Source organism: Homarus americanus, unplaced genomic scaffold (genome assembly GCF_018991925.1).
Source record: "Homarus americanus isolate GMGI-L3 unplaced genomic scaffold, GMGI_Hamer_2.0 scaffold45562, whole genome shotgun sequence".
Lineage (NCBI taxonomy): Eukaryota > Metazoa > Arthropoda > Malacostraca > Decapoda > Nephropidae > Homarus > Homarus americanus.
Genome location: NW_024744839.1, coordinates 13,306,621 through 13,330,213, shown reverse-complemented (window position 1 = coordinate 13,330,213; position 23,593 = coordinate 13,306,621). Strand labels below are relative to the sequence as shown.

Below are 23,593 nucleotides of genomic sequence, written 5' to 3'. Positions count from 1 at the left end.
AGGACAAAATCACCACCATCATACTTCTGGCACATTCCCTAAGCAACGGTAATAGATCACTTTTTCTAAATCTGGTAATTGAGGGTTTGAAGGCTAACGGCCTCCCTACCATAAACATTCCTGACTCCTTCAGAACCGGTCCCGACCTCATCTTCCCCACTACCGCCATCTCCGACCGTACCAACATGCCCCCCCCACCCCCCAGAGAATCCACTGTCTCCCTCCTCCCCTCCACTTCTGCCATGCCCACACCTGACTTATCTCACCATTCTACCATTACCTCACCCCCCAAAGTAATCAGTCCAAAACATGCCGGCCCCTCCACCTCGACCCTACCTACACCCGACTTCTCTCACTTGACTACGTTGAACTCCCGGACCACGAACACCCAAACCAAACCCGATCTCCCCCGAACACCCCAGACTCCCAAGAATAAAATGGCAGCCCTTCCCCCCACAGAACTAGTGGTTAAGACCCCTAGACCAAAGAGGAAGAACACCTTCCCCCTTTCTCCCTATACACCTGACAGCAAAAGAATTATACAATACACTCATCCAACCAAATCAATAATCAAAGTAAATTTATACGGCACTACCCCAAAGGAAACAGAAATCAACCCCGACACGAACCTAGCACACTCCCCCCAACCTCCCGACTCCCCCACACACAGTCTCGCAACTGCCCTTCCCTCACTTGCATACACAACACTCTCACCACCACGCTCACAGTCACTCGACAATTTAGACCTCATCTCTGCACCCCAGAATTTCAATCTCTTATAAGTAACAAATTATACAACATGATCACCATTATGCAATACAACTGTAGAGCATATCACCCAAACAGACACGCCATCTCTCTCCTCATACAAGAACACAACCCAGACATCCTCCTGGCGAGGCACCACGATACAGTATATCTCGGCCTATAAGGCGTCGGGGTGCATAAGACGGCCCCCCCAAATTTCCATTTAAAAAGTAGTTTTTGAGCTCTATTCGCTGTATAAGACCAGTACCCCAAATATGACACTTACCCACTGACTCAGTAGTCCTCTACCAACCATCCTTGGTTTTTTAAAATAAGGCCAATTCACTTCAAGTAATGTCATCAAATGTTACCCGCTGGTGTAGTGTAAACACTAGTGACGTCACTGAAGCGTCTGCTATTTACCGGTAACTGGAACTAATGTCGGTGTCGAGTAAAATTTTTCCATTTACTTGAAATGGATTTACCGATTTATTTGTTTATTTATAATATACTGTAACATATTAAACACACTGCAAGTATTTTCTTTAATTTATATGCTTGCTTCACACGAGACGATCGGTGGTGGGAGTGTTACCTCGTCTCGGTGGTGGGACTGTGTTCCCACTGTTTACCGTACTTTTTTTTAGTAAGTTCTTTTTTGTTATATTTTTTACTAAAAGTGTTATTTTATGTGGATAAAAATGTTACAATGGACTTAAAACTATAAAAAATCATCTAAGCATGCTTGAAAACATACATATCGACACCAAGATCACCCAGATTGACCAACTACATCAATTTCTATAAGAAAAATCAACTTTTGAAGGTCAATATGGCGGTCACCTTGAAAAATGGTCGCCATCTTGAATTTTTAAATGGCCAATCAGGCAGACTTGACTAGTAACCATTAGAGAATTACCATGCCAAATTTGGTGCTTGTACCACCATTTTCATGATTCTCTTGAAAAATTGCATTTAGCTGCCCCACTAATGTCACCACTCCCATCTCAACATGACACTCGTATACTGAAATATTGTATTTCATACTACATATGACTTTACAAAAAGAAATGTCCACGTCTGGTTAAATAACTCTTGTAGATATAATACCAGTTGAATAAACGAAACTAAAAAACTGGAGATTGTAATTACAGTGAAGCCTTGACAACTCCATTATGAAGTTAGGGATTAGATGACGCCAAATACAATCACCTTAATGCACTTTAAGAGAGAGGAGTCACCGTGCCAGGGCTTAATATTATCCTGGACCCTAGAGGTTGATGACGTATTCAGTGTCGGGCAGAAATACATCGATGTACACAGCACATGATCCCAATCAACTCCAGTATAGGTGTTAATAATGTAGAGGTGACCAGGTGTGTTGCACGTTGGTAGTGTTGGATGGTGATGCAGGAAAGAGGTAGTGTGTTGAGGGTGGTGTGTGGTTATGACTCACTCCCACAACCCCCCCCACACCACTCACACATCCTCACAACTGTACCACAAAGCCCCCACACTACTCATACAGCATCCTCACAACACTACCACAACCCCCCCACACCACTCACACATCCTCACAACTGTACCACAAAGCCCCCACACTACTCATACAACATCCTCACAACACTACCACAACCCCCCACACCAATTACACATCCTCACAACACTACCACAACCCCCCACACCAATTACACATCCTCACAACACTACCACAACCCCCCACACCAATTACACATCCTCACAACACTACCACAACAGTTCTCACTGACTACTCATACTGCATCCTGCCAACACTACCACTGCACAACCCCCCCCACACCACTCACACATCCTCACAACTGAACCACACAAAGCCCCACACTACTCTTCTTACAGCATCCCCACAACACTACACAACCCCCCCACACCACTCACACATCCTCACAACTGTACCACAAAGCCCCTAATACACCACCATACCGCATCCTCCAACACTACCCACTGCACAACCCCCCCACACCACTCTACAACCTCACACACTACCACAACCCCCCCCCCACACCACTCACACACATCCTCACAACTGAACCACAAAGCCCCCACACTCACTCATACAGCATCCCTCATAACACTACCACAACCCCCACACCACCTCACACATCCTCACAACACTACCACAACCCCCCCACACCACTTACACATCCTCACAACTATACCACAAAGCCCCCACACTACTCATACAGCATCCTCACAACACTACCACAACCCCCCCACACCACTCACACATCCTCACAACTGTACCACAAAGCCCCCACACTACTCATACAGCATCCTCACAACACTACCACAACCCCCCCACACCACTCACACATCCTCACAACTGTACCACAAAGCCCCCACACTACTCATACCGCATCCTCCTAACACTACCACTGCACAACCCCCCCACACCACTCACACATCCTCACAACTGAACCACAAAGCCCCCACACTACTCATACAGCATCCTCATAACACTACCACAACCCCCCCTACACCACTCACACATCCTCACACTACCACAACCTCCCACACCACTTACACATCCTCACAACTGTACCACAAAGCCCCCACACTACTCTTACAGCATCCTCACAACACTACCACAACCCCCCACACCACATACACATCCTCACAACACTACCACAACCCCCCACACCACTCACACATCCTCACAACACTACCATAATAAAATTAATTATTTCTAGTGTGGTCGACTTCCTACACAAAGACAGGCTATAAATAGCCATCTTATCTCAACCTCCTTCCTTCCCCCTACATCCCTCTGTTCTCAGAGCGGTCTTGGTAAATAACTTTTGTTTGTTTATTTTCATTGTTTGTCTAATTTATCATGTTGTATCAAAGTAATATTACTAAAAGTTTTAGGCAGCTACCAAATGGGGAGATTCTACTGCCTGGGAAGATATTGGAAGCACAATGTACAGTATTGTCTAATGGTAGACCCTACTTCCATATGGCATCACGAAAATTGTGACCAAGTCTTAGGTTGCTGATTTATCTTTCTGTCTCATTTACACACAATTGCAGAGTTTCAATTGTTTCTCTTCCTTTGACAACACAACATACATACAATATAATGTTTCTCACCTTTGATCTTTTTTCCATTTATTTATTGTTGGTTATTTAAAATAATGCCAATTCACTTCAAGTATTGGCATCAAATTATACCGGCTGGTGTACACTAGTGACTCACTTAAGCGGCAGTTATTTAATTGGAACTAATGTTGGTGTGAGTAAAATATTTCCATTTACTTAAAATAGATTTGCCGATTTATTTGTTTATTTATTTATTTATAATATACTGTAATACATTAAACACACTGCAAGTATTTTCTTTAATTTATATACTTGTTTCGCGAAAAAGGGAGGCTAGCATTATAACTGGTAGGTGATCATTAAGGACCAAACTCCGAATCCATGACTCCATGAAGTGACTTCTGTTCATCATTTATATCCTAAATTTACCACTGTCGGTAGTTTCAAGAATTAACGCAGTCATTTCCTGAATATTCTTTGTAAAAAAATAAATTTTAAATTAATTATTTATAGGAGATAAGTATTATGATCAGTAAATATACAGATATGCATTACTGACCACCTCCGAACACAAGGACGGCTAAAAATAGCCACAGGCGGTCACAGTCAAGGTCACTTTCCCTGGTAGGACTTTGTGAGTGGTTTACCATGTTTCCATCACCACTCTTGACACGCAATATTTAAGAGGTAAGAATTTTATACTTGGTGATTAAGACGACCCCCTAACTTTGGGCAGATTTTTTTAATGTTCAAATTCCGTCTTATAAGCCGAGATATACGGTACGGTAAAACGCGCTAAGCGAAACCGCGTTAAGCGGGGTAATACTGTATATGTTAATTTGTGGGCCTTCCTTCCTCCCTCCTGGTAAAGGTAATAAATGTTTTATGTTACAGCGTTGATATAAACATACATTAAAATGTTTTAGTTAAAGGTTGGTTATCAGAGATGGTCCGAGTTGGTATTTGATGGGCCGAGTTGGAGGCACAGCTGTCACACTATAATAACCCGTTATAGTACATCCGTCTTTACTCACACAGCCAAACTGTGTCTGTGTGGATGTGGGTCACACTATAATAACCCGTTATAGTACATCCGTCTTTACTCACACAGCAAAACTGTGTCCGTGTGTCTGTGGGTCACACTATAATAACCTGTTATAGTACATCCTTCTTTACTCACACAGCCAAACTGTGTCTGTGTGGATTTGGGTCACACTATAATAACCCGTTATAGTACATCCTTCTTTACTCACACAGCCAAACTGTGTCTGTGTGGATGTCGGTCACACTATAATAACCCGTTATAGTACATCCTTCTTTCCTCACTGGAATGCTCTGCCTTCTTCTGTGTTTCCATAGTAATACAATCTGTCTCACTTGAAAATGCTGGTTTTCCTGCATCTTTGCGGTGTACATTAATATAACCTTTTTATTTTGTATTTTTATTTTATTTTTACTCTTATTTTACACAAATTGATTTAGTCACTTGTAGTTTTCATTTATAAATTGTACTTTTATAAGAATAACATCTAAGGCAAAATATTTTGTTTCAGATACTGTGATGTCACATCTCAAGACCAAGTGTAACTAAGTAGAAGTTCACAATGTCAAGCAGAGATAAAAAGTTCTCCTGTGAGGAATGTGGCAAACAGTTTGGCTTCAAGTCTACTCATCAGAGACATTTACTTGTACACAATGGTGTGAAGGAGTTTGAATGTGAGGAATGTGGGAAATGCTTCTCCCAGAAGGGTACTCTCAAGACACACATTCTTGGACACAGTGGTATAAAGGAGTTTGGATGTGAAGAATGTGGGAAATGTTTTTCATCTAACAATGATCTCAAGAGACACATTGTTGTACACAATGGTATAAAAAAGTTTGAATGTGAGAAATGTGGGAAACATTTTGCATTAAAGGGTAATCTCAAGACACACATTCTTGGACACAATGGTGTGAAGGAATTTGAATGTGAGGAATGTGGGAAATGTTTCTCCCGGAAGAGTACTCTCAAGACACACATTCTTGGACACATTGGTATAAAGAAGTTTAAATGTGAAGAATGTGGGAAACATTTTGCACTAAAGAGTACTCTCAAGACACACATTCTTGTACACAATGGTGAGAAGGAGTTTGAATGTGAGGAATGTGGGAAATGTTTCTCCCGGAAGAGTACTCTCAAGACACACATTCTTGGACACACTGGTATAAAGGAGTTTGAATGTGAGGAATGTGGGAAATGTTTCTCCCGGAAGAGTACTCTCAAGAGACACATTCTTGGACACAATGGTGTGAAGGAGTTTGAATGTGAGGAATGTGGGAAATGTTTCTCCCGCAGCAGTCATCTCAAACGTCATAAACTTGTGCATGAAAAAAACAGAAATCAATAAATGTTTGAATGACTTTAACAGAAGGTAAATGTGACACACAAACTTGAATACAGTGATATACATCAATATAAAACCACTTGAACAAACTCTATGAATGTAGCAGAAATAAAAACAAGTGTCAAATGCCACTTTTATAGATATTAAGCACAAGTTATCTGCTCTTAAGATGTAAATTACTTCTACCATGGCCTTAGTGTAGACATTTGGTGTTGGTTAAATATCACTCATAAATCATGATTTTGTAAAACAAAAAATAAAAAAAGTCGATTTATTTGATTTAAATCGGATTTTTTTATTTAAATCGATTTTTTTTATTTATTTTTACTAATTGTATTAAAATAGTATTTTAAAACCATAAAAACAGTATTTTTCAACCAAATCTTATTCAGGATAATAAACAGAAAATTGGCATTAAGATATTTATGCAGTAGATGTACCAATGGAATTTAACACAATAATATTCTTTTTGTAAAATAAAAGAAAACTGGGAACATATCTTACATTTTAGTGCACAAATCCAAACGTAATAATGAAATTTAACATACCGTATATACTCGTGTATAGTTCGAGTTTTTAAGACCAAATTTTTAGGCAACAAATTGGGGTTCGTCCTATGCATGCGTAGTAGTTTTGTTAGGTTGAACCCGTGCATGATGGGAAGGGCGAGGAGCAACTTTTAGCTTCAGACATGAAAAATATTTACCATTTACTGCCAGTAAACAATGGAAACGTAAAATATGTACCAATTAGTAATGAAAAGTTGTGCAGTTCCTTCAGTAAATGAAGCTCACCAACTTACAATAGGCTAAATTACCTTACAATGTGCTTTCAGTAGTCTATGTTGAAGTTCTTAGCACAGGCTAACTTATCATATATACGGTATCACAGTTCTCATTGATCTACAAAAAATACCGGTAATAAAAACCTTTTCGATATTTCACACTTAATATAATACCCGGTAATCTACTTCAACCTCTTATTGTTTACAACGACGCATCACGCACCACCAGCTATATCAGCTAGACGGTACACGTGTTTTTCGAATCGTTTACAGTTAAAAAACTGTTACATCACATGTATATTTTACCTTAACTGTGCCTGAATGAATATGTTCTCGGAAATAAATAGTAGTTTTGCTGAAACGTGATGTATTTCAATGTAAAGTAGGATAAAATACATGACGAAAACAAAAGACTTTACCTAAGCTTCTGTTCTTGAGATGTTACTCGTTTTTTTAATAGTGTTCGGTTAAAATTCTGTTATATTACAATGATATTCTATTCATACTGTGCTTGATATAATACATTCACGGAAATGTAATATTTTTGCTGAAATGACGTACGTATTACAGTGGAAAGTGGGATGAAATTGTGACGAAAACAATGACTTTCGCTTTCTTTCGTTCAAAAGATGTTACCGTAATCGCTTTTCGAATGGTTTTCAGTTAAAAAACTGTTGTTTTACGATAATATTCTATCCTAATTGACTTGAATAAATACTACGATACCATATTTCTGAATATTTTCATTAAAATCCATCAAAATCATTTTCCTTGTCATCGTCTGCAGCACCAAACAGCTTCTCCCAGTCTTCTCCTTGAACAGGGCTAGAGGGTACGTGTTTTTTTAATCGTTTTCAGTTAAAAAACAATTACATCACACGTATATTTTACCTAAACTGCGCCTGAATGAATATATTCTCGGAAATAAAAGTAGTTTTGCTGAAACGTGATGTATTTCAATGTAAAATAGGATAAAATACATGACGAAAACAAAAGATTTTACCTAAGCTTCTGTTCTTGAGATGTTACTTGTTTTTTTAATAGTTTTCGGTTAAAATTCTGTTATATTACAATGATATTCTATTTATACTGTGCTTGATATAATACATTTACGGAAATGTAATATTTTTGCTGAAATTACATACGTATTAAAGTGGAAAGTGGGATAAAATCGTGACGAAAACAATGACTTTCGCTTTCTTTCATTCAAAAGATGTTGTACCGTAATCGCTTTTCGAATGGTTTAGTTAAAAAACTGTTGTATTACATTAATATTCTATCCTAATTGACTTGAATAAATACTTGAATGGAAATATACAATATTTTTGTTGAAACTACCCGCGTTTCAGTGTAAAGTGTCGTAATAATAAATGGTAAACAATTTGCCTTCGGCACTCGTGTTTCATGCACGGTGAGCCTCAGTTTATAGGACGTAGAGCGTTTTTAGTGAAGGTTTTGTTGTTCCATTACCCTCAAAAACGTGGGTCGAACTATAAACGAGGAATATCGTAAATTAACGATTTCTTGGTCAAAAAATCAGGGTCGACCTATAAACGAGGGGGGGTTATAGACGAGTATATACGGTAAATGCTCTTATAGGATTACAGTGTTTCAAAAATTAATAACAACTTCTTCAAGTCAACAGAATAATATTCTCATTTTGTAAAAAAAAATAATACTGGTAACAAGTTTATTTTGTTACATTTGTAGGATTATAGTGTATTAAGAATTACCGGTAATAACTTCAAGTCAACACAATATTCTCATTCTGTAAACAACAAAAATAGTTCAAAACATTTAAATTAGCTTAGTTGAACATTGAAATGCTTATGTACTGTGACAAGCTTAGATGCCTTTTCCTGTCCTAGGCGATTTCTTACCTTTGAGTACAAATCCATTTGTGGAAAAAATTCTCTCATCCCCTGCTGATGATGCGGAGGTAAGGCGATCTGATTTGACAGTTGGTGCTGAAGGCCTGCGTGTTTATTTATCATTCCTTGAGAGTGACTAAGCTCTTTTCATAATTTGCCACCCAAACGATCTGGGTGAGTATAACTTACATTGCTGGGATTCTTGTAAGATAGTGATTTATTTGAATTCCTGTATAGTATTACCCCGCTTTACACGGTTTCACTTTCCGCGATTTCTCATTTACGCGGTACAGTACCTCGCCAGAACCGTACTTTCACTTTCCGCGGTGCATCTACTCATATACGCGTGAAGTATAATTTTTTTTTTTTTATTTGCTCATAAAATTCATACAAATTACCCGGCCAGAATATAATTTACATTGCTGGAATTCTTACAATATGATGATCATTTTGAATATAAACATCATGGATTTTGCATTAGACATACATATTTTAGATCTAATGTAATAATTTGGTTTATACAAAGCAAATATTTTATCTTTTGTGCAAAATATATGATGTTTACATTAAAAATATTCCCTGACCTGCAAGGAATCCAGAAATGTCAATTATATTATCCTAACTTTAGTCTGAGGTATTATTTATTACTAAACGTTAAAATCTAGTGTTTCACCCAATCATTTCTCAGAGAGGTAGGGGCCAGTGAGCTGGGAAGAGGGTGGGGGGGATTTTAGTCTATTATTTGAATGGACATTAACCTGGCGACTGTATTTCTCTTAAATATTAATTGTGTGAGCATACCATCATAAAATTTAGATGTTATTTTTACTACAACATAGGTATTGTGTCGGAAAAAGTGGAGTTTGGGGGGTCGGGCCAGTCTCTTTTGGAATTAATCCCATATGGTCTGTTGTTCACTTTTCGCGGTTTTCACTTTCCGCGGTACCCTGTGGGTTCAATTGACCGCGTAAATTGGGGTACTACTGTATAAACAATCTATATTTGCAATAGACATAACAATTTTAGTACCATAATCATTTAGTACATGTACAGTGCAGGTTTGCACTTAGGCCCATTGTTAACCGAGGGCCCACTGTATTGCAGTGTACTTGTACTGTACAATATTGACTAAATTCACTAGATTATGTACACAACTAATGGTTGGTAAAACTTGTCAAGTAAGTGAGTGTCAAGTCTGTCAGTATTAGTGGCATGTGTGAGTGCTTGTGTCCCCCATCATAGGAGTCCATTTTCTCTCGCTTCAGGATGCCTGAGTCCTATGTTTTCTCTCAATCTTAGAGTGCACCAGAGATTTCATTATTCCTTAGTAATGACACAGAATTTGAAATTGCAACCCCAATTGCAACTGGGGTTGCAATTGTTGAGGCAACTAGATATGTCTGATTACAGCAAATGTGTTATTGTCAATTTGTAGGTGAAAGATTTTATCCTCAATAGATGTACGTTAACATTACACCTGGAGGCAAATGCTTAAAAAAAAGCCTAAGGAAGGAAGGATATTCCTTTAACACATAATATATGGCCAGTATGGGAAGGATCATCGTGTCTCCGTCAGGGGGTCCAGCAGGCGTTACAGAATTTTTTTTTGGGGGGGGGGGGCACAGACGTATATGCGATTGGACGTTGATTGGTTGGACGTTAACTGGCGCATGACTGTATTATCATTATGTTAACTAAATTTCAGAATGACCAATAATTTTAATGTAAAGATGCAAAAAATATTCAAGAGACCAACAAACTCGATGTTCACTCCACTGTAAGCAAAGTTAAACTGAGAAGCGTTGGTGGGTGATTCAATCAGCTGAAGGGCACACAAAAACTGTTCCCTGTACTGTATATATTATTAATTTTTTAACTAAATTTCAGATTGACCAATAATTTTAATATAAAAAATGCAAAAATATTCAAGAGCACAACTTTCTTGATATTAACTCCACTGGAAATGAATGTAAACATGGAACCAATTACTGTATTGGCAGACTAGCTGATCAGCTGATGCGCCCAACAAAGCGTGTTTCTCGTAAGGCAGTCGTTAATCGAAGTTTTGTTCGTTAATGGAACTGAAAATCCTTATGGGAAATAATTCGTTAACCAAAATTTCATTCATTGAACAGCTCGTTAATCGAAGGACTACTGTATTAGATATTATGCAATATCACAATATCCACATCCGCATCTACAGATGTCAGAAATATGAAATCACTAATCTGTATATTCATGAGTTGTAACCATTATAATTCAAACAACTATCACCGGATTGTAACCATAGTAATATCTCCGTTAACCAGAATTCCTTCGCCAGAACTCTCTAGTAGCCGGAATTGAAATTTGCTTGGAATTTATCTGGAAAATTCTCTCATTTCCGTGTTTAAGAACAAATTCTGAGGTTGAAAATCAGGAGCATTTTCTGACATTTTCCCCCAAATTAGGAAAATCTCTCAAAGTCCAATTATAAAATAATGCTCAATTACAGGAAAATCTGAGAAAATGGTGAGAAAATCTCTCCAAAGCTTTGTACTTTTGGCTTGGGGATAAAGGTTCTGGGCATTATGAAAGATTGCTTCATGCTTAGCCACTGGTGAATACTCTATACATTTTAGTTTGTTTATTTATATTGTGTAATTTTTTAACAGTACAGTATTAACAATATATTATACACTGTACATTATTTGACAATTTCCTACTTTTTGTGTTTGAGTATTCGTTTGTTTTCTGTTCAGTTTTTTAACCTGGCCATGCCTTAGCTGGCACATAAAATAATCTGTTTATAATTGCTGTGTAAATATAAATATTTTTTAAATGTACATGCAGTGTTAATAAAGTAAATATAAATAATATAGTAATAAATAAATGTAACTGAGGTGAGGTGAGGTGACAAGGCAGATGGTGATATGACGAAGCAGTAGGTGAGGTGACATGACAAGACAGTGACAACAACGGTGCTTGAGAGATGTTGAATGCTGGCAACATTATTAGGGAGAGCGGTGTCAGTGGGAACAATCGGCTATTACCGCTCTGTAAACAATAGACTGAGAATATACTGCGGCGCAACAGCTCATCTGGGATTGAGTGTGGGATTTTTGGGAAAAATGAATTATTTTTCAGTTTGATTAACTCGGCACTCTATGAACCTAAATAATATGGGAATTATGGTGAATTGCAAGCCGTTGTTAGAAAGGGATCGCTGCCTGCTGAGCGGGAGGTGGTAAGTTGTCAACCCTCCCTCCCTCCTCCACTACCTGCCACCCTCCACCACTTTTTCTTTTTTTCTTTTTACGGGAATTAGCCACCCGGGGACAGGTCAAACGACCCACAATGGGGCCTGGGGGGCGAAAAAATAAGAACAGAAAGAAATTGAATATAGAGAAGAAAAAGGTTACAGTATTACCCCGCTTTACGCGGTTTCACTTAACGCGATTTCTCATATAAGCGGTGCCTCGCCAGAACCTAACTTTCACTTAACGCGGTTCATCTACTCATATACGCGGTGAAGTATAATATTTTTATTTTTTTTATTTAGCTCATAAAATTCATACAAATTACCCGGCCAGAATATAATTTACATTGCTGGAATTCTTACAATATGATGATCATTTTGAATATAAACATCATAGATTTTGCATTAGACATACAAATTTTAGATATAATGTTTACTCTGAGTAAATATGTTATCTTTTGTGCAAAATATATGACATTTATATTCAAAATATTCCTGGTCTTACAAGGAATTCAGCAATGTCAATTATATTATCCTAACTTTAGTTTGAGGTATTATTTAATAAATCTAGTGGTTTCCCCCAAAAATTTCTCAGAGAGGGAAGAGCCAGCAGTGTACAGTTTTACCCGCCCTATGTTTCATATAGCGTTTTCGCGCATCTGTGATTGCCTTAAAGCTGAACTTTCATAGCGAGTTTTTACATACAGTTTACCCGTCTTAGCTTTCATACGCGTTTTTCATATCTGTGTGCCTTGCCAGCTGAACTTTCACTTGGGTTTTTTCCATATCGCGGTGAGTGTCGAGGGCTATTTTTGCTGGAATTCTTATAATTTGGTGATCATTTGAATATAAACATCATATATTTTGCTTAAACTTACAATTTTAGATAAATTTTCTCCTAGGTAACTATGGTATCTTTGTCCAAAATATACGTATTTATATTCAAAATATTCCTAATCGTACAAAAGGAATCCAGCAATGTCAATTATTATCTAACAGTTTGAAATTATTATTTATTAAGGTAAGTGGTTATCACACATCTCCTTAGGACGGTTGGTGGGGGGGGTGGGGGGAAGGGAGGGACCAACCGACCATCTCGTCTGCCGATGTGAAAATTATTATTTTTTTATTAACTAGAAGATATTTGTTTTTGGCTCATAAAATTCATACAAATTACCGATTGAAATTTGGAAATTTGACTAACAGAATTCTTATAATTTAGTGATCATTTTGAATATAAACATCATATATTTTTACTTCAAACTTCTAATTTTTTAGTGAAATTTTTTCTCTGAAATAACTATATGTGACATCTTTTGTCCAAAATATATGACATTTATATTCAAATATTCCTGGTCTTACAAGGAATCAGCAATATCCAATTATATTATCTAACTTTAATCTGAGGTATTATTTAATACTAATGGTAAAAACTCTGGAAGGAGATTGGTGGGGGGGTGGGGGGAGGAGTTGGGACTGACACTTTGGGTTGGAAGAGGCAAGGTGGGGTACTTTGATTGACAGATAATTATCGTGAAGATTATTTTTTTATTAACTAGAAGATATTTGTTTTTAGCTCACAAATTCATACAAATTACCGGTCAGAATATAATTTACATTGCTGGAATTCTTATAATTTTAGTGATCATTTGAATATAAACATCATATATTGCTTTAACTACAATTTTTAGATAAAAAATTTTCTCTAGGTAACGTATCTTTTGTCCAAAATATATGACATTTATATTCAAAATATTCCTGGTCTTACAAAGGAATCAGCAATATCGAGTATATTTTTCTAACTTTAGTTTGGGGTTATCCCACATCTCCTTGGGGCCGGTTGGTGAAATTGCAGAGACCGACCGACCATCTGTTAGCGGCTGTGTAGTGTGAGGGAGTTGAGTCCATTATTTGAATGGACATTAACTTGACTGACTGTATTTCTCTATTTCTCTTAAGTATTAATTGTGTGCATGTACCATCATAAAATTAAGATGTTATTTTTACTACAACATAGGTATGTGCCTTCAAGAGTGGAGTTTGAAATTGAACCCGGTTTCTGTGGAATTAATCCTATATGTTCTATTTGTTCACTTAGCAGTTTCATAACGCGGGGACCCTCTGGGTTCAATTGACGCGTTAAGTGAGAATTCCTAACTATCTTGTGGTGAAAGTCGAGCACCGCTATTTTTTAGGTGCCCACCCGCCCACCTGCCTGACTGCCTGTTTTAGCTCATAAAAATTCATACAAATTACCAGGCCAGAATATAATTTACATTGCTGGAATTCTTATAATTTGGTAGTCATTTTGAATATAAACATCATATATTTTTGCTTTTTAAACTTACAATTTTTAGATACAAATTTTTCTCTAGAGTAACTATGGTATCTTTTGTCCAAATATATGACATTTATATTCAAAATATTCCTAGTCTTACAAAGGAATCAGCAATATCCAGTGCGTATCCTAACTTTGGTTTGAGGTATTATTTATTAAAATTTAGTGGTTATCACATCTCCTTGGGACGGTTGGTGGGGGGTAGAGGAGGAGGATGTGGTATCTCCGTGTGAAAAATTATTATTTTTTATTAACTGAAGATATTTGTTTAGCTCATAGAAATTCATACAAATTACCGGTCAGAATATAATTTACATTGCTGGAATTCTTATAGAAATTTTGGTGATCATTTTGAATATAAACATCATATATTTTGCTTTAAACTTACAATTTTAGATAAAAAATTTTTCTCTAAATAACTAGTATCTTTTGTCCCAAATATACTTAACATTTATATTCAAAATATTCCTGGTCTTACAAGGAATCCAGCAATGTCAATTATATTATCCTAACTTTAATCTGAGGTATTATTTAATACTAAATGTTAAAAACTCTGGAAGGGAGGATTGGTGGAATTGGGGGGAGGTTGGAGGACTGACTTGTGATTGGAAGAGCAAAGGTGGGGTGCTTTGATTGACGGATGATTATGCATTGAAGATTATTTTTTTATTAACTGAAGATGTTGTTTTTAGCTCATAAAAATTCATACAAATTACTGATTAAGAATATAATTACATTGCTGGAATTCTTATAATTTGGTGATCATTTGAATATAAACATCATATATTTTGCTTTTAAACTTAATTTTTAGATAAAGAAATTTTTCTCTGAAGTAACTATGTTATCTTTTGTCCAAAATATATGACATTTATATTCAAAATATTCCTAATCTTACGAGAATCCTTAATGTCAATTATATTTTCCTAACTGGTTGATTTATCCCACATCTCCTTGGGGCGTTGGTGGGGGGGTGGGGGGGAGGAGGGACCGACCGACCATCTGTTAACCCGGCTGTGTAGTGTGAGAGGAGGAGTTGAGTCCATTATTTGAATGGACATTAACTGGCGACTGTATTTCTCTATTTTTCTTAAGTGATAATTGTGTGCATGTACCATCATAAAATTAGATGTTATTTTTACTAGAACATAGGTATGTGCCTTCAAAAAGTGGGTTTGGAGATTGGGGCCGGTTCTGTTGGAATTAATCCATATGTTCTGTTTGTTCCATAGCAGTTCATAGCAGCGGGACCTCTAAGTTCCAATTGACCTTGGCGTTAAGTGGGTGGGGTACAACTAGTGTGAGAAGAGGAGTGAGTCCATTATTTGAATGGACATTAACTTGGCGACTGTATTTCTCTATTTCTCTTAAGTATTAATTGTGTGCATGTACCATCATAAAATTAAGATGTTATTTTTACTAGAACATAGGTATTGTGTCGGAAAAAGTAGAGTTTGGGGGTCGGGCCAGTCTCTATTGGAATTAATCCCATATGTTCTGTTGTTCCATTTACGCGGATTTCACTTTACGCGGTACCCTGTGGCTTCAATTGACCGCGTATATCGGGGTACTACTGTATACTTGTACTGTGTTAATCTACACCACAAAGATGCCGGAAAACCAGTTTTTTAAAGTGAGACAGATTGTATAAGTTTGGAAACACAGAAGAAGGCAGAGCATTCCACAGTTTGGCTGTGTGAGGAAAGAAGGAGGTACTATAACGGGTTATTCTCGTGTGACCGACATCCACAGAGAAACGGTGGGCACCTCAGGCAAGACGTGTGTTACGAGCCCACGGCCTTGCTGGCGGTACACAGGATGCCAAATCCACCGAACATTGCCCGTTAAAGTACCTGTAAAAGAGAGAGAGTGAAGCAACATTCCGGCAAAGAGAAAGGGAAGGGAGATTGTCGACTAAAGGAGGAGAGTTAATAAGACGAAGTGCCTCTGATTCCACCCTATCTAGCAGTTAGACAGAAGAAGAGCCACCCCAGATATGAGAGCAGTACAACAAGTTAGGATGAATGAATCCCTTATATACTTGGAGCAACTGCTCAGGAGTGAAATAGCTACGGCATCTGTACAGCATTCCCAACTTTCTTTAGGCAGCTTTACCTATATTAAGGATGTGTGATTTCCAGGACATATTGGAGGAAATGGTGAGGCCTAACATATTTATTTCAGAATTTGGCAGGATAATAGTGCCCTGAAATGTAATTGGTGGGAAATCTTCTAATTTAGAAAGTGTTATTGGTAAAAATTGAGTTTTATTACTATTAAATTTCACCAAGTTTGTACCTCCCCATTCAGAGATGCTGCACAGATCCGCATTGATAGATGTAATGATATCAGCTCTAGAAACAGATCTAGTTTGAGAGTTAGGAGGAAGGGGAAATGGATAGAATTAGTAGTAGTGTGAAGTAAATCATTGATAAAAAGAAGGATGAGAGTAGGTGAAAGAACAGAACCCTGTGGGCCACCACTATTGGTAGAAAAGAGCGAGAGATCGATCCCTCAACAACAACTACCATGGATCGGTTCTCAAGGAAGCTAGAGATTAGAAAAAGAGTGGGGGAGAGAAACCAAAAGAGGGAAGTTTAGATAGCAAAGATTTGTGCCATACCCTGTCAAATGCTTTGGAGATGTCGAGGGCCACGACGAAAGTTTCCCCATAATCCCTAAGAGAGGATGACCAAAGATGGGTGCAATAGGAGAGCAGATCACCAGTAGATCTCGCCTGGCGAAAGTCATACTGGTAATCCGACAAAAGAGAAAGGCATTCAAGGTGACGGAGAAAATGGGAGTTCAAGATAGTTTCGAAAATCTTAGAGAGGGATGAAGTTAGGGCAATGGGGCGATAGTTAGAGGGATTAGAATGGTCACCCTTCTTCGGGATGGGCTGAACCAAGGCATGCTTCCAAGAAGAAGGAAAAGATTGGGTTTTGAGGCAGAGGCATAAGAAGCGAGCAAGCATAGGGGCCAGAGCTTCAGTACACTCCTTCAGAACAAGAGGGGGTATTCCGTCTGCCTTACTCACATCCAACCTGGATAACACACCGACAAGCCTGCGAGTGGAGATTATAGGAAAGTGCATAGGTTCAGTAGGAGGTGCAGGGGTAGGAGGGATAGAGTAGGAATCATCTAAGGTAGAGTTAGAGGAGAATAAGGTGCCAAAGAGATTGGCTTTGTCAGGGGAAGAGTTGGCTATAGAGTTATCATGTTGGAAGAGAGGAGGAAAAGAAGGAGTGCAGAAGTTGTTAAAGATGTTTGTGGTTAAGGACCAGAAGGATTTACTAGAGGAAGAATTAGTCTTTCTTATTGTTAAATTCCATTTGGCTATACAAAGAATTGCCTTACAACGATTCCTAGAAGTAATGAAAGAGGAGTGGGTAATAGGAGAAGGAGGTAGTTTCATAGCTCATTATGCCCTATCTCTCACCCTGCAAGCAAGAGAGCAGGAGCGATCAAACCATGATTGTACAGTGATCCCTCGGTTAACGAAATTTCGGTTAACGAAATTTCGGTTAACGAATCACCTTTCATAAGATTCTTCACTTCGGTTAACGAGCAAACCCTCTGTTCACGAATTCTTTATGAATTTCCCCAACATGTTTTCGCCTGCTCACCAGCTGTAGTATTAGTCCGCCAATACAGTAATCGGTTTTAGGGCTTAAATTCGTTACCATTTGAGTAAATATCAAGAAGGTTGTAACTATTCAATAATTTTCCAAGTCTTATATTAAAGTTTTTAGTAATTTTAACAATTATTTAACATAATTGAAGTACAGGGAACTAGCCACTCAACACACCCAAAATGGCGTCAGTGTGTGTCCCTGCTCAGAGGAGGAAGCATCTTGCTTCAGACTCTCTTGAACATAAACTATTTTTACGTTTGTACAGTACAATTATTGGTCTTTCTGAAGTTTATTTTACATATTGATAATATATAATGCAGTGCAGTGTTGATTTAAAGAAAATAATCTTGAATTACACCAAGTGAACTAAAATTTTATTGGTGAAATGGCAGCATGGGGTGACTTCTCTTCCACCCCAATGCCTTCTCTTCTCCCTTCTCCTCCACCCCCATTCTAATTCCCATCATCATCATCAACCAGGAGCCTTCTACATGCACACCTCAAAGTAAGTGTACTTTATTGCATTTATTTTTAGTTTGTATGTAATTTTCGGTGAGCTGGAACCAATTACCCCGAGTGGAAAAGCAACATTCATTCCAAGGAAAGTCGGTGAAGAATTCTCGCAAGGATTGCCACCTTACCCTCCGATAGTGTCATAGTTGACGTTTAGAGGGGGGTAGGGGAGGTGGTCGTGCCCAGTTTGATTTAATAGAAATAAGGTTGAGGTCAGAAGACCCTAAGGGGGCAGAAATTGAGTATGAATAGTGTGAGGGGTTAGAGGTAAAACAAAGATCAAGAATGTAGCAAGTTGATCGTGTCGATCAGGAATTTGTGTAGGGTGTTTGATTATATTTGTTCCAAATCATTAAGTAGAGAAAAAGTGCCTCAGCTCCACCTGGGTCATCCCCTGCAGCGCCAAGCCACTCTCTGTGATGTACATTGAAGTCCCCTAGGTAGAGGATCTCGGTGTTGGGGTGTTTGGATAGCAACGACTCATGGCAAGAAGTGAGATAGTCAAGAGTTCGAAATAGTTGGTAGAGTTAGGAGAACATTACTGGAAATACAGAAAAATATTCACAGTAGGTAGAGATATTTTGAGCCAGATGACATTATAAAGGGAAGATTCAAGATCCGTGAGTCGAGCTATAGGTGTACGTGTGTTGCAGTAGGCGCATAGACCTCCCTTAGAATGGAAAGAGGTATAAAGGTTGTAGTTGGAGACTTGAAAAGGTTTGGGTGAAGCTGCTTTGGACAGTTGAAGTTCGCAAAGTAGTAAGAGGTCGGGGGAAGAGGTTAATAGATGGTGCTCCACAGAAGGAAAATTGGATCTCAGGTCGCGAATGTTGGAAAAATAAAGTGTGAAAAAAGCCGATCCTCCAGCAACCGCGGTGGCGTCAGTTGAGGCCCCAGTAACTTGATGATGATCAGGTCGGCCCTGGGGTCCACAACCTTCCCGACCAGTGGGACCCATCCGAGAAGGCCCCGCTTCAATATTAATGTCAACTGACGTAGAAGAATAAATTAGAATGAATAAAACCGATCAAGAATGAGTACGGTTATATTTGTGGTGTTGTTATTAGTAAGAGAGACAGCTGAGACCCTGAAATTGTGTGTAAATGAGGCAGAAAGATAGATCAGCAACCTGGGACTTGGTCACAATTTTCGTAATGCCATATGGCAGCAGGGTTTACCATTAGACAATACATTATACTTCCAATAGCTTCCCAGGCGGTAGTACCTCCCTGTTTGGTAGCTGCCTACTACCTACCTACTTACCACCTTCTCCACCACATCCTCTCCACTGCTACGCACTCAAATGTAGTTTTATAGTGTCTTTATTATTCATATTCTATTCCAACTGTTATGCCGAGGCATAATTTTGTATTATAATTTTGTAAACCTGGCATTTTTATTGTTTTCTGTCCCATGCAACAGTTATTTTGGCAAATTTAGTGAAATTTTCGTGTATATTTTGATGTATTAATTATGTAATAATATTCTAGAATGTATTGTATAATTTTTTGTTATGATTGTAAGCCTCGATCAGAGTAGAACATTCTAGTATCTCCCAGTCATCACTGGGTTATTCTAGGATGTTCGAGAAGCGTCTGACAAGGCTTATATAAGGGGCCGTGGGCTGCCGCATAGTTAGTGAGTCGCTCGCCTCTGTTTCTAGTGTAAAGACTAAGCCTAGCAGAACAACTGAAGGCAATTGTTGCGCAAGAATTGTGGAATTGTTGTCATTAATATAAGGGAATTGTAAACTGGTAGTGTGCTGACTGTGTATTCGAAGTGTAGAAGTCAAGGTGTTAACAGTGTTGTGAAGAGTTAATGTTTATTAAAGGAGACTACAGTGCTCAAGTGTGTTTCTGTGACCTGGTGGAAATCTAGCTGCGAGTTGTTTGTCTGTACACTGATACCGATCATTAGGAAGTTACCGTAGACTGGCGGGTGAGCCAGTGGTAATTCGACAACTCTTGTGAGATCTACTGCTTCAGTACATACAACCGTAGCCGCTGGTAACCAGTGGTGGAAGCTGGGTAAGCAGTGAAAGGAGGGGGGTCGTAACACTATAATTCATTCTTCGGTAATTTGGGGAAACTGCACAACTAGAAGGAGTTGTTCGATTCCTTAAATTTTTTCTATTATTTAATATCTGTACTGTATCCCTTCAACATTATGTTACATAACATTTTAAGATATGGAGTGAGAAAGGTGTGGTGATGTGAGGAACGGGGGAAGCACCCTTGGAGGGAGAAACCGACCCCTATCCCCATAAAGGGTCGCCTCTCACTGTCTCCTGCCTCTCATTTTTTATTCATGATACAATAGTGTTTATTTGTTATTTATTAATTAGTCAAGATACATTATTGTATTAATCTGGCTAATTCATCTTATGGTGGTGTAAAAGAACACTCGAGTTATAACATGTATTGAGATGGCTTATGATATCACACGTCATTAATGGTTAGGAACACTATAAGTGAAAGCACAAAATAAATGCATTTTACTCTATTTTTTCAGGTCCACATACGGTCAGTGCATACTGGAGAACGGCCTTTCAAGTGCAGTGTTTGCAGTAAAAGTTTCTGTGACTCTGCCTTATTAAGGTTACACAATGCTGTTCATACAGGAGAACGTAAATATTCTTGTAAAGTAAGTACTGTACTGTAGATATAAACATCCTTGTGAAATAAAGTAGTATTGAAGTATGAAATCCCATTTTCTCATGGAGGGAGGGAAGCAAGTACAGTAATTATTCTACCTCATTGTGCTCTTCAAAGTAACTAAAGTATAGAATTTAACCCTTTCATTCCTAATCTTGGTCTATTCTTGCATACCCTGGCCTATTTTTTTTGTTTGAAAAAAGTTACATAAATATTAATTAAACAATGTTTAAATCCATAAAACATAAAAGAAAAACTTACATCTTAGTTAACAGCTGAAACTTTTTTGTTTCCTAAGTGGGAAGTTAATTTGGGCTTCTACCTCTTTTTGGTAACTTCTTGTACTGTAAGGTTGGTTATAGAATGAAGCTAAACATCATCATCACCTTACAGAATTCTTCTATATTACTGCACTCTATCAAAATGGCATATATTTCTTCCTGTACTACTGCTCATTTATTTTTGCCCCTGTACCAGATGCTCAGTTATTGCTTTCAGAGCAGCCAGATTTACATTCTGATAAATGTCCTTCCCCCATGGCATTTGTTGGGTAACTGAGCATTGTTGAAATTTCTGAGGGTAAATTACAACTGCTGGTGACACATTGCATCAATATATGGCTCATGGCCACTCCAGAATACAGGCATCCTCTTCCTTCTTATGAAAAGGATGCTTTCTCAAAAAATCGTCAATAACAGTTAAATATAAAAGCAAACCTTTTTAAACACCTGTTAAATGGAAAATTGAATACAGAATTGTATTTCATCCTGCAATATTATACTGTAATAATAAGCAAAACATTTTAATTTAACTCACAAAGAATCAGGAATTTAATACCACACAGTAATCATCTAGAATTGATGTTTGGGATTTTTGGGTGTGAAAATTTATTACTTTAGAATAATGTTTTATTAACCAGGTACCATATGAACCTAAATAATATGGGAATTATGGTGAAAATGCATAATATTGTATTAATGAAGTGTGTGCCTTGCCACCCACAAACACTACACTTACTACTTTTCATTTTTCTTATTTTATAGTTTTATACTGTATTATGTTGCATTTACTTCTAAGTGACATTGGAGAATTGAAGTGATATTCTTATTATATTTCCTTTATTTTCAAGGCAAATTAGAGCAATGGAATGCTATTTCCACAACTTTTATGGCTTCATATATAAACTTCAAGAGAATTACTTGAAATGTACAGTAAAAGAAAAATGAGATACTTTGGTCATATAATTAGGGATGAAGGAATAACATGAATATTAATGGGCAAAGTTGAGGGTAGGAGGGCCAGGGTAAGGCAGAGACTTGGATGGATGAATGAAACTAAAAACTGGGTCCCAGAGTGATACAAAATCTTAGAGGAATGGTAAAACAGCCCAAGAACGTTTAGAGTGGAGGACTGTGGTCACTAACCCTCAGATATGAGGACGGTACTCGTATTGATGTAAATGAACACTGTGGCATTCGGCTGCGAAATATGAATATTTGACTGCAAAACCCCCCCCCCCAGAAGGTGCAGGTGTTGACCATTTTATGATGGGCTTAGGGACCTAAAAAAAAGCATTAAGTGATTGATAATACAGTCATTTCTGCTACAATACGTGTTTTGTCAACGCGAATTGGCTATAACGCGATTGATGAATAGAAGAATGTTACAGTGAACCCTCACTTTACGCGGTTAATTGAACCCACGGCGGCCCGCGTAAAGTGAACAACATAACATATGGGATTAATTGAAATAGAGACCGGGCCGACCCCCAAACTCCACTTTTTCCCAACACAATACGTATGTTTTACTAAAAATAACATCTTAACTTTATGATGGTATTCACACACACATAATATAGAAGGGAACAATCAATAATAGAATAATATACTGAAGGTTAGGTTAGAAAAAAACAAGGATGGGGTTGAACACTTACTTTAATAGAAGAGATGGGTCGGCGTAGGGGAATGGAGGCTGGTTCCGAGGCAGAGGGCAGGCTACTGGCCCTCAGGTGAGTCTTCATCGCTGTGATCCACACTTACTAGTTCCTCCCTGACAAATCCCTCAAAGTCATCATCACTGTCTCTGTCTTTGTCACTATCACTGGCTTGGGCTGGCTGTGGTGGGTTGCGGGCGAAGAACTCTGTTATGCTTTGCTGACGACTGGTGTTTATGTTGTCGTGATAAACCTTGATGTAGGGCTCCGTAGTCTGCAACAGCTGGGTAGTGAAGATTTCATACCTATTAGCGTCAGGGTCGTCGGAAAGGAGGAGCTTGACTTTCTCAATACACTCGATGGCACCCCTTACATTACTATGGGATAACTGGCATTCTTCTTGGGATGACGCACCACCTGCCTC

The 23,593-nt window shown here is 38.2% G+C and overlaps 1 protein-coding gene across 1 annotated transcript in view; it reads left to right on the top strand.

The window, feature by feature from the left end:
- Nucleotides 1–23,593, top strand: part of LOC121878188 (gastrula zinc finger protein XlCGF26.1-like) — a 94,341-nt gene that overhangs the window by 44,530 nt on the left and 26,218 nt on the right. The window contains exon 4 of the mRNA XM_042384232.1: nucleotides 21,094–21,225. Coding sequence (XP_042240166.1) covers nucleotides 21,094–21,225 — 132 coding nt within the window. The remainder of the gene's footprint in view (nucleotides 1–21,093; nucleotides 21,226–23,593) is intronic.